At 42.7% G+C, this 12,953-nt stretch overlaps 1 protein-coding gene across 5 annotated transcripts in view; it reads left to right on the top strand.

Annotated features, from left to right (window-relative positions):
• LOC123515519 (NADPH oxidase 4-like) overlaps positions 1–12,953 on the top strand; it is a 162,144-nt gene that overhangs the window by 42,500 nt on the left and 106,691 nt on the right. For all 5 annotated transcript variants that reach the window (XM_045274206.1, XM_045274209.1, XM_045274207.1 and 2 more), the window contains exon 3: positions 7,743–7,838. In XM_045274206.1, coding sequence (XP_045130141.1) covers positions 7,743–7,838 — 96 coding nt within the window. The remainder of the gene's footprint in view (positions 1–7,742; positions 7,839–12,953) is intronic.

Genomic DNA, 12,953 nt, shown 5'->3' with positions numbered 1-12,953 from the left:
GCGTGTATATGTGTGTCTGTGTGGATAGGTGTGATGAAACGGACAAAAAAAGGTGTGTGTGTGTGTGTGTGTGTGTGTGTGTGTGTGTGTGTGTGTGTGTGTGCGCGCGCCTCCGGGAACCCAAGTGCCCACGCGCACGTGATATGATGAAACCATCACAACTTATGAGCCTACTTTGACAATCTCTCTCTCTCTCTCTCTCTCTCTCTCTCTCTCTCTCTCTCTCTCTCTCTCTCTCTCTCTCTCTCTCTCTCTCTCTGTGTTACTGAATGAGATTAAAAGATCTTCATGTTTGTTACTCAGAGAGAGAGAGAGAGAGAGAGAGAGAGAGAGAGGAGGGGGGGAGTAAGGTGGGATGCGGTAGGCTGCTGGTGAGGGCGGTTTGCCGGAGCACGGGACTCGGGGCACGGGGCGTAGGACACGGAGCGGGGTGGAGGCGGGGCGGAACAGAGGCCCACAGACCCACCTTCCTGCCTTCCCGGAGCAACGCACTGCGGCAGGCAGGAAGGAAGGGTTGGCCTTAAGTCACCAGGTGTGTAAACAGAACTCTACGTGAGGTCTTACAACACATGGACAAAACTCACCATTAGTTTTTATTTTCTTGTTATTTTTCCTTTGATATCGACTTTGATGTTCCTTTTTTTATATTAACAAGGTAGGGCATAATTTCCTTAAGTTTTAGCTTAGCATTAACTATTTTTCAGACTGATATTAACTTTATCTTTCTTTCTCAGATTAATATTAATATATGTTCCTTATTTATTGTCCGATACTAACTGATATTACTTCCTCCTTAATCTGATACTAACTGATATTCTTTCCTTCTTATTCTGATATTCACTGATACTTTTCGTTTCTCAGCCTGACATTAACTAATATTCTTTTTTATCCTGACGTTAACTGATATTTTTTACACTGCCCAGCCTGATATTAAGTCTCTATCTACTCGGTTTTCTCTTCAAGCTTAGTACAATAGCTGTGTTGCAAGTTAAGATCATGTCAACAAAGGAAGAGATAGAGTAGGTCACTATTCACAACATTTGGAGACAAGGCCGCAGCGAAAGGCCTGTTAACCCACACAAGAAAGCTCCAGAAAACTTTAAAACTGATCCACCATCTGCTGTCATCATCCTTACATTCATCTGACCTCCTCTCTAAGCCGTCATACACACGCCTCTCCTCTTGCCATGCTCTTGCTAACTTTACTCCACTCATCAACATTTTTTATCTCATTATTTTGACTTATCTTAATACACTGTTGCATAAATACTTTTCTATATCCAGCAAAGACTTTTCTGGATATAACTACTTAGAAAATATAAAAATCATTACTATATGATCTCATTTTTATTCTTTTGTTTCTTTCTGTAACCGTGGTCGCTTTTATGACGAGGGAGGATCATTTGGCAGTGAAAACATCGTGTAGGTTGTATTCATCTGTACGCGTCCTAACTTGCTCCGTGACTAAAGGAACCTGCATTTTTTGACGTCCCTTGTTGAAGTGAAGAGAGTCATCCTGTCATTACGACTCCGCTGAGGAAAAAGACGCATGTTTTATTCTAAAAATTAAGTGAAAGCGAGCAGAGAAGTGAGTTGCATGAGTGGCTAATGTGTTGACGTCGCCAGAGAGAGAGAGAGAGAGAGAGAGAGAGAGAGAGAGAGAGAGAGAGGGAGAGAGATGCAATTAGCTAGCGTAGTGCGTGCGAGTGAAGGAGGAAGGGAGACAGGGTGGCGGGCGCCCTCCAGCTGGCCGCGCCGTGACGTCACCGAGATAAAGCGGCGCCTGGATCAACACACCAACACCACCCCGTCATTAGCCACAACACCCACGCCGCCAAACACTGCGTCATGTGAGCCTGGCGAACTTGAAACAACGATACGAGATTTTGCGCTTCTTGTCAGCCAGCACTCAAAGATTGACCCTGACGTTGTTTTGCCGCCAAGAAGTCAGTTAGTCAAACAGTTAGTCCTTCTCTCACCCACTCACTCGACACCTGCACTAAGCATGACTTGGTATAGGTGTTAGTACTTAGTTTAAACAGGAAGATGGAAAACTAGAAAAGAGAGAAAGAGAGTAAAGGAGCAGAGGAAGAGATTGCACGTTGCGAGTGTTTGAGATAATGAAATGTTGATGTGTTTGGAGGAGCGATAGGCTGGAGCACATTCGCTTTGTAAGACGAGGAGGAGAAAGAAACCTTATCTTGAATAGTTCAATTCATGCGAATGCTGTTTTTGAGTTTTATGACAGGCTCGGGAAGAGAAGAATTCATACAAGAGAGAGAGAGAGAGAGAGAGAGAGAGAGAGAGAGAGAGAGAGAGAGAGAGAGAGAGAGAGAGAGAATGTGCTTACTTTTCCTTGTTACTGCGTATTTGAATATTCTGTTGTCCTTTCTAGCGTTTTTTTTTTCTTTGTTTCTTTAACTTCTCAAGTTTTTCATGTCTTGAGAGAGAGAGAGAGAGAGAGAGAGAGAGAGAGTGAGTGAGTGAGTAAGAGTTTAACGAGTGAAGCAATACTATAATCAGTGCCCACATTTCACCAGCTCGACCGGACCCTCGCCCGCTCGCCGCAACAAGACCGACTCATGACAACTAAAGGGCCCGTATTATGAGTTGCCTTGCTCTCTTACCATCACTGTTTCCAAGAGCCACATGATTTATTATATGTATAGTGTGTGTTTTTTTTCGGGTAATAATGCGGAAATGTCGTTAATGTCACTAGAATCATAAAAACACCTTTAAGAACCAGTATAACATTAGCTACAGTCATTTCATAGTAGTGGAAGGCGTGGAAGTTTTACAATATAGTTATGGTCAGAGGGAGTTGAGTAAAATGCATTATTCCCTCCAGTATTTGCTTTTCCTTCGTACAACCTCGTATTCAGAAACTCCTTCCCCTCTCACTACGACAATTTTCAAAGGCCACAGAGACAACTAGCCGGGTTTTCAAGAGTTTCTCCTTATAACAAACTAGAAATCTTGGCAATCTATTACGAGAACCATAGAAATATTCTTAAAAATATTATTATCTTCAACTGGAGCCTTTGGAAAGCAGTGATGGTGAGAGAGCAAAGTGTCTCAGAATACGGAGAGCACCATATTCAGAAATGCTTCCAACTCTCACCGCGACCATTTTCAAAGACCACAGAGACGATAAAGCGGGTTCTTTAAAAATTTGCCTAGTTGATAATGCAGAAAACTTGCTAGCACGTCACTAGAATAACAGAAACATCCTTAAACCCGTGTCACTTCAACTAGACCGGAAGTGTTCTTAGGCAGCTCACAGAAGCAGAGTGAAGCAACAAACACCGGGAAATTTGAATGACTTGCTTTTGATTTGACTCCTTCATTATTTATTCCCTCCCTTACATAGCTGTCAACCTCGTCTTTGAAATTTATATCTCATCTTACAGAGCAACATTTTTATCCATTCATCCCAGTCAGTGTTGATATTTTCCGTTTTAGTCTGTTTATGCTGACACTCATTACAAAAAGATGACAATTATCAAAATTAGCAGAATCAGAACTGACACCTCAATGGGTCTTTTTTTTCCATAAACAAATGTCCCTTTTACATATTAGAAGAATCCAGGGAAGCTCTAAGCACAGGGGAATATTCTCCCGTGTTTAATGCTTTTCCTGAGCCTGTTGTCCCTTGATCAGCTGACAGTCTCATTGCAAAACCTGACGATTGGTAGTCTCTTGGCAAATATGAGTTAAAGTTCTTTGGTTTTAGTAGCGGTATCCACCGCATCTAAAGAACGTTAACCAGGTGAACCCCCCCCCCTCGGCGCCCCAACCACAGCAGTAACCTCCCACTAAACAGGGAGGGAAATAAATCTTGCTGGGAAACGATAAACAACGAAATTTTCTCCTCGTGTATAATGTTTTCCTTCAGTGTTCCGTCCCTTCACGCTGACATCCTCAATACAAAAAAGAAACTATTGAAAGATTCTCTATAGTTCGGAGTGAAGATTGTAGGAGGTCGCGGAACACAGTGGCTCTTCTCCGGTGTAAATGGTTTCCCTGAGTCTTTCGGGCCTTAATCTCCTGTTACTCATGCTAAAAACTGGCTATTAGTAAATTACTGGTGGATCAGAAACGTAGAGATTGCAGGAAGCCGCTGAACACAATGGAAGCAAGAAGTGCATCGTGATCATCACCTCTACAATCTGCAAGTTCTGTGTTCAGTGTTTGATTCGGCTTGCTTTCAAGGGAGTGGGAGTGAGGTGGTAATGAAACACAGGATATAGTAGGACTTTATTCATCTAACGTTTTGATAACTGCTTTTACAATTTGCCTTGCCTGCCCAAACCTATACAACTCGATGTCTTTTCATTTTTTCTTTTGTTTTGTTTTTGTTTTTTGTTTGTTTTTTGTTTCGTTTTCCCCACGATTTTGTTGTTTTCGTTCTGGCTTTCCTTTACCATAATTTTCGTTACTTTGACATATATTACTACAATTTTAGTTACTTTTTAACCAATTATATTGATATTATTTCATTTTACCGTAGTTTTCGTTGTTTTAAAAGAAAGTAGCGATGTTGCGGCACCAAGTGTTTGAGGCAATCAATCATTTAACTTCTCTAATGTTCATGACTGCTTTTGCGGTTTCCTCTCATCAGTGGAGTGACGGAACGCACACTGCCAAGTGATGCCAAGAAAGCACTACAGTATGACAGAAGAAAGCGCCGAACCACCAGCAGGCCAGAGAATAAAGGTTACACAGTAGTCTTGTGCTGGTACGAGTAACAGTTGGTGTCGGTGGCCGATGAAGCACTGAAGCGTTACGAACCACCCGAGGCAAACCACTAGAAGTCCGGGTGGAAACAGAGACCGTGGAGAAAGCTTCAAGTGGCTGCTTTCTATTCAAAACACTGAACAAGATACTGAGCAAGATAGTAATGTTAAAAAAAAAAAAAAGTGCTGGAAAATGTTTGAATACAAGAATTATCCTAAAAGTTCTCGGCGTCATCCAAAAGAAAATCCTTTCTAACTAAAAATTTTGAATTATTGTACAATACTACACGACTTCTTGTCATGTGTGTGTACACACACAGACACACGCCCGGTAGCTCAGTGATTAGAGCGCTGGCTTCACAAGCCAGAGGACCGGAGTTCGATTCCCCGGCCGGTTGGAGATATTTGGGTGTGTCTCCTTTCACGTGTAGCTCCTGTTCACCTAGCAGTGAGTAGGTACGGGATGTAAATCGAGTTGTGACCTTGTTGTCCCGGTGTGTGGTGTGTGCCTGGTCTCAGGCCTATACGAAGATCGGAAATAATGAGCTCTGAGCTCGTTCCGTAGGGTAACGTCTGGCTGTCTCGTCAAAGACTGCAGCAGATCAAACAGTGAAACACAGGGAGAGGTATAAGAGGAAGCTGTGTTCTTAAAATCAGGACTGTCTTCAGAGGCCGCAAAGACGATTAGTTGAGTTTTCGTGATTGTTGTTTTCTTGTTTGTTTGTTTGCTTTGCTTTGCTTTGATCAACTATTACTGGAAACATGGTCACACTTAAAATCTGCTCCAAAAAAAAAAAAGGTGCGTGTTGAAAAGGTATGATTTCCCTTTATTCAATTCCCTGATTACATTTTCTCTTCTCTCTGTCCGAATGGCTCCTCGTCAGCGGCAGTGATGGCACTTGGGAATGTAGACACAGGTGACTGGCACCAGCCATGTATAGCTTTCGTCACTTGCATGGAAGCAGCATGTGGTAACGATCAAACCTGTGATACAACTCCAATTGCCTTGAACGGCTCAATTTTACATAATTAACCCACTTTTATCCTATAGGTGTGAGTGTAGACTGTAGGGTGTGGCTCATAGTGTCCACTCGTGTGCCCACCACGATCAGTGATGAGATACATCCATACATACGCCTTGCAGGAACAATCAAACTTTAACGAGGAATTACTAATGTTTGAATTCCAAAGTAAATGCACTTATTATTCACTACTACTACTACTACTATACTACTACTGTTGCTGCTGTTGCTGCTGCTGCTGCTGCTGCTGCTGCTGCTGCTGCCGCCATACCTCTAAAACCACGTCCAGACGAACGAGCTATGCCGTCGAGCACAAGCGGGAGGTTTGCCCGTTGACTGGCTTACCGCTTGCGCTCGCTAGAATATGGACAAGTGCCTGTTTTGATAGCTGTGTGAAATCACCAAACACTGCCCGTGACGAATCATCGCTCCCTGTGACTATTGTTCAGGCCTGACTGGGCCAGACCAACACCGTATGGTCAGCGCTACATTTATGCCTTTCTGTTTAATTGCTTTCGTTGCCCTTGGTCAAATTTCCCGTCCTGTATAAAAAAATTAAAAAAATTGTGCCGCGGACGCAGTCTGCTTGCGGGCAATGCCTATCGAGCTGTGGTTGATGGTGTGTACGAGCCTTGATAGATAACAGATGTCAACAATATAAATGACTTTAGTAGTACAAAGCGTCCCTGTACGTTATCACCTTGTTACACTTGGTATGTAGGGAGAGATTCGCGTGTTTTGTGATCCGTAGGTATAACTCAAGCAGCGTCACTCATCTACCTCCACATCGGATCTAAGACGCCTTCACCATCACAGCATTCTGTTCTTTGCCTCTGGACTGTCTGTAGAAGTTATGCGAGACTCCATACACTTACTTTTTTTATGAGAAAGCCTTTGACTCTACTACGTGTTTCCCTGTCTGCCATCCATTTAGCCCTGGCTGGTCAGGCTCAAGTCACCACCGCGCTCTCTCTTATCCTTCGCATTACCATACACAGACTTTTCTCTCTCTCTCTCTCTCTCTCTCTCTCTCTCTCTCTCTCTCTCTCTCTCTCTCTCTCTCTCTCTCTCTCTCTCTCTCTCTCTCTCTCTCTCTCCAGCCAGTTGGCGGCTCCACATCTGAATAACGCAATGAGGATGCTTTTCAGCGCCACTTACGAAGTTTTCCTGACTTTATCCCTCAACACCGTGAAGGTATACTAGGCGTATACCTCTGCTTCCAAGTAATGCCAGACACGGAAATTATCGCTTAGTACAGGGAAGTTATGACTGATCGGAGAAACTTCACTGAAAGAACATTAACAGAATAAGCTGAAGAGTTAGAGTTAGAGGGAGTTCAATGATGAGTAATGCAGGAAGCACCTCGGCAACAGGGAGTCCAGAAGCAGCGCTGGAGCGAAAACTGAGCACAAAAAAAACTAAAAGAACAGTTCCCTAGAAGAAGCTGACAGTTAATGATCAGTTAGTACATCTCCAAGGCTGGCAGGATTTAGAGTACCGTGTTCCACCAGTTGCGCTACCTAGGACATGCAGAGTAAGGAAAGTGAAGGTTCGGTGAGTGAAAGCCGACGACAGCTGGACATTAGCATTTTTATGGGAGGCTTCACTTGTCCAGCATTCCTCCTGCATGGTCTGGTTATACAAGGATCATCACATTTGCTGCAGGATTGTAAAGGAAACATGGATTGTTGTTTTGTTGTATATTTATATTCCCAAAAGCAAAAGATCATATTGGGACGTGTGTTGTATTCTCTCTCTCTCTCTCTCTCTCTCTCTCTCTCTCTCTCTCTCTCTCTCTCTCTCTCTCTCTCTCTCTCTCTCTCTCTCTCTCATGAATAGTGTCACTCATTACTGTCCCCTACACGTATTCATCCCTCTTAGCAATACTCTAATAGGGAGCAACAGTGTGTGAATATGCTGAAGTGTAAAACAGTTTAGCAAAGTTGTTGTTGGCGCAATGCTAATGTGTAATGGTGTTCTGCAGATTGTGTGGACAACGGCCTGCAGCTTCGCATTCTACGCAGACTACATGCACTACAAAAGACAGCCACAGTACTTTTATCTCCGCCGCATGCTAGGGGTGAGTAAGACCTACATACTCTGAGCCTGCAGTACTGACACCTCTCCACGTCTATCCTCGTCTCTTCTTGTGTTTTAGAAGGATGTGGACTCCAGAACTGATAATACTGTTAGCTTGTCCTTTCTGTGTTTAACCCCTTCAGTACCAGGACACGTCTTCATATTTATTCTGCTTGTTATTATAGTGATTTTAAACATCTTCAGAAACTTATGTGGAGGATTAAAATGGTGAAGGCCCTGGCATTATTCTTCTGACCTCCATAGAGCCTTCGTAATGTGAATAAAATCGTCTAATCACACCCAAAACTCAAGGAAAAATGCGTTTCAGTACTGAAGGGGTTAACTTAAAATTTCTAAACCATAAGACGAAGAGTGAGAGCTGGTAATACTTTTCACTTGTTCTTTCGTGTATTAAACTTGTTGTAGGACACGATTTCAGAAACCTAAGAGGAAAAATGAGTCTTCTAATCTGTTTCTGTTTCTGAGTAGGTATTTCGTATCGTTTGACTTGTTGCAGAAGATTTCCATGATATGAGGAAAAATGAGAGCCGATATATTTTTGCTTCTCCTTCCGTGTGCTAAACTTGCAGTAAAAAGATTTCTAGAACATAAGAAAATTAGGAGGCTGCTGAAGTGGGTGAAAGACACGAGACAGCTACACAGATCACCGTCATTTGTTTGTTATCTGACAGTATACATACAGTCTCAAACATTTCACTGTATTACTTCAACTAGTTTGAGCACACTGTAGTGGAAGTTACTGGGGCTCTTTTTTCAAGAAGTCGATAGTTTTAAGGCAGTGTATCGAGTGTTCTGAAATATCAATGAAAATACATCTTTAAGAAGAGGAATCATCTCTAAAATTAAAAACATTTACAAGACTCTACAATGTTTCATAATAGACCTTTGTTTTATATTTTGTTTGTAGCTTCAGTGGAAATGCTTGCCGTATGCTTCCAATATACCAGTGGAGCAAATCATGAACAGAAATTAACAGAAAGAATAATATTAAAACTATCTGTAGTACTAGTCGTCACTGTGATGTTACTGAAAAAAAAATTCATACAATTCACCCGTACTTTTAATGTCAGCTGCTCATGATTTATTGTTTGTAGTCATTTGTCGCGGCAAATTTATTACACTAAAAATTATTTTGAACCTCACAGTGATATGCAGATATTTACACAGGCCAGCGTACGTCATCCTGCATGCAAACACTGTTATTCTTTATGCCATCAAGTCTGTCACGATCATTTTGCCGCTTGAGAACGCTAGAAGATACAAACACTACCTGTAACTGATGCTTTCTCGTGATACTTGTTCTTCCTAACTTTTCCTGCATGCCTTGTTTTAAAGCGAGCAGCAAAGTTACTTCATTCTGACCTCCCAAAAAAAAAACTTATTTTATTTCAATTAGGATAATTCGGTGTGAGATAAGTAGTGGTTTTTATAGAAATACGGCATAATAACATGAACATAAGGACATAGGAGGAAGCTGCAAGAAACCATCAGGTCCACTCGTGGCAGTCCTTGCATGAAACTTGTCTACATTTTGTTCGCCTCTCATCCTCATTCATGAATTCCTTTAAATGCTCCCCTATGATTCAATATCAACAACTTAATTTCCAGATCTTTCAATTCTTCTACCACTCATTCTGATCACTGGTTCCTTCCATCTCTTTTCTAAATCTAACCTTATCAATAACTTGGATTTGCTGCACACTTTCGAGCAAGATTAGAGTACGTACACTAGTCAGCGAGTGAAGCCATGTTTTTTTTTTTTTTTCACTTTTTTCTTTTTTTTATGTAGGAGGGGAAAACTGGCCTAGTGCAACAAAAACAATTAAATAAAAATTCCCACTTAGATACCAGTTCCTGAACAGCGCCGAGAGTTAGCCAAAATGATGCGATAAATGTCTTGAAACCTCCCTCTTAAATTAATTCGTCATAGCTAAAGATGAAGATGCTGTACAGAAGCAGGTAAGGATTTCCAGAGTTTGCCACAGAGTTACCTTGTCCCTGTGTCCTTAAGTGGCTGAACTACCGTGGCACAGTAACTGTTGGTGTGATGGAGTACAATATAGTCAAACCGTTAAGATTGTCAATGGCTTACACGTGTCACCATACCTTGACAGTGACACTTGGCTCGCCCCCAGCCAGCCGTCAGTCACCTTGGAGGACAGACCGTGTTCGTGTCCCCACCTCACGTCGACGCCCAGTTGTGGGCTGCGTGTTTGGTGTCCCGTGTCACTCAACACTGGGTGGCTGGGATCTTTGTTCTCTAATGTTTCAATACGTAATATCCACTGCACCCAACATAATCCAGTAAAAACACTTGATATTTTCTTGGGTTTTCCATGCTGTAACTGTAAGAGAGAGAGGAGGAGGAGGAGGAGGAGGAGGAGGAGGAGGAGGAGGAGGAGGGAGAAACTAGACTAGTCATTTGTTATTCATTCATTCACTCATTCATTTCAGTATTTATTTGAGTTTTTTTAATAATTTCATGAGAGAGCAACACATATAAGTCTTTGTTCTTTCAAAATGTTTCTATAAAGACTTAGTGGTGTCTCATAAAACCATACGGTGTTTCTCTTCTTCCATTTTTTTTTTTTTTTTTCCCTTGTTAGCTGTGCCACGTTACATTGCACACACAAGGTTACTGAGCCGCACTGGGAATGCACCGTAACCAGTGTGTACGGATTTGTTCCTCGTTCTGCGTACTATCCCCGACTCCAAAGTTGCCATCGCGCACCTCTCGGTTCTTCTCTAGTTTCTTCTCCCTTTTCTTCAACAGTAAGTGTAAATGCAATTCCAGCACGAAGAACAGATTGAGGTATAAGTGGCAAAGTTTTGTTCTGGTTTGTTTTGATTAGGCCTGGTCTTGGTTGCTGGGCTGTTTGCCTAGCATAGCAAGAACGCGGGCAGCTTGTGTGTGATAGTGTTCTTGGTTTCGCACCAAGAACCATGGCCCGTGCTCTGTGTATCATAGGCCATTGTGATATCCTCTTTGTTACCGCCACCCATAAACCGGTTTCAATTACATTGTCAGGATAGGGAAACCCTTCACGTTGACCCGAATGTGTTGAATTTTATTCAGTCAAAACCTGTCGGTAACAAGAGAAAGCCATGACAACACTATGATACACTACATATTAATTACATCTAGTAGACAGTGGTACCCGACTGGGCATCATTATTTGGTAGAGTGCAGGGATGGGGGAAAGGTCCCTTACCCCGTCACACCCAATCCCCCTCCAACACCTCCAAACAATGACTGCTGTCGTGCTTACCACTACTTAATCCAAAGATCTTTTACATGCTAAATATTATATTCTGGCTGACGGTTTTGGCACTTTTTGTACTCTTTGGAGAGCCAGCGCTCAAGTGGGCTTTTTTCTAACTTTCTTTTTTTGTGCCCTTGGCTGGCCCTCTTCCCTACGTAAAAATTAAAAAAAAATAAAAATAAAGTAAGAATATAGCGCAAATTAATTCCACATATTCACTCAATCAATGACACAGAGTATCTTCGCCACACTCATGTGTTGCGGGTCCTGTTGGTGGTAGGTGAACTCTAGTATTAATATGGTGTGTGTGTGTGTGTGTGTGTGTGTGTGTGTGTGTGTGTGTGTGTGTGTGTGTGTGTGTGTGTGTGTGTGTGTGTGTGTGTGTGTGTGTGTGTATATATATATATATATATATATATATATATATATATATATGTGTGTGTGTGTGTGTGTGTGTGTGTGTGTGTGTGTGTGTGTGTGTGTGTGTGTGTGTGTGTGTGTGTGTGTGTGTGTGTGTGTGTGTGTGTGTGTGTGTGTGTGTGTGTGTGTGTGTGTGTGTGTGTGTGTGTGTGTGTGTGTGTGTGTGTGTGTGTGTGTGTGTGTGTGTGTGTGTGTGTGTGTGTGTGTGTGTGTGTGTGTGTGTGTGTGTGTGTGTGTGTGTGTGTGTGTGTGTGTGTGTGTGTGTGTGTGTGTGTGTGTGTGTGTGTGTAACTGTTTTGCAGAAGAACGCCAGGTGACGATGTTACTCCTATCACACCCTGCTCTCTTCTGTCCTTCTCTTCTGTTGTGATGGTGCCCGAGTACCACACACAAGAGTAGACAGGATAACCTGTTGACCCTTCGTAAAAGGGAGGCACGTGTTGACGCTCTCCCCAAAGGCTCAGCGATTTCCACTGTAAACATACTCACATCTCTCCTTTGCCCTACCATTAATCAGGCTTGTCTCTACCCTTGTTCGTTATTTCACTGTACTCTAATGGCGTATTAATTTCAGTTTTGGCTCTTGGCATTAAAACCTTAATTAACATATGTTTTACTTATGCTAGTTTTCGTGTTTCTTTATTGTCGCAGAGGCGCTTTGCATGCGGCGATAATACTCCCCCTGCCGGACTCTTTGTCCGAAATCATTCTGTTTTTGTCACGTTCCTTACGACTCCCTCCAGCCAACAAAGCTTCTTTATTGGTCTCACCAACTCCGAGTTTTGTGTTCTCACTTGAACACTCCATACTATGCCATCGTCGTCTGGGAATACTTGTAACTCCTCAGCATCCATTGACTCCTAGGCAGCGGACTATCAGTGATGATAACAGCATCCCCAACTCAGTAGTCTACGTAAGTGTTTGTCTGAAACGAAGTGTGGGCAGGTATTCTCGTGTCCTTCCTGTCCAGAATTGTTCTGCAAGTTGTACATGTACCCATCTTCATCTATAAGCTTCTGCCATGGTCCAGTTCTTTCCAGCACGTAGGCTGTCTGTCTGCATTTTCATCATATGCAGTGACGTCAAGACATCCAGGTCTTTCGGGTCTTCCGAGAATGAAGTGATTGGCCTTCCATTCACAACTTCCTCTGGACATCATCATTTCATAGGGATACGGCTTCTCGCAGCTCGCAGGCTCAGGCTATGTTCATCCCCATGTCCAACCGCATGCGCAGTGGGGTTCCTCTTGGACAATTGAATCCAATCTTCTGGTAGGTCAGCTTCACACTGGTGTGCAGGTTTCCAGTTGTTTCAGGGATAAGTCACATAAGTGAGAAGTATGCGATGAGTAGCTTACGGCACTTGGAGTATCCAGAAGACCTCACGTATTGCAGAAAGAGAGTGTTCTCGTG

Source organism: Portunus trituberculatus, chromosome 39, assembly GCF_017591435.1.
Source record: "Portunus trituberculatus isolate SZX2019 chromosome 39, ASM1759143v1, whole genome shotgun sequence".
NCBI lineage: Eukaryota > Metazoa > Arthropoda > Malacostraca > Decapoda > Portunidae > Portunus > Portunus trituberculatus.
The sequence above is the reverse complement of the archived record's forward strand: the minus strand, read 5'-3'. Positions and strand labels throughout refer to the sequence as shown.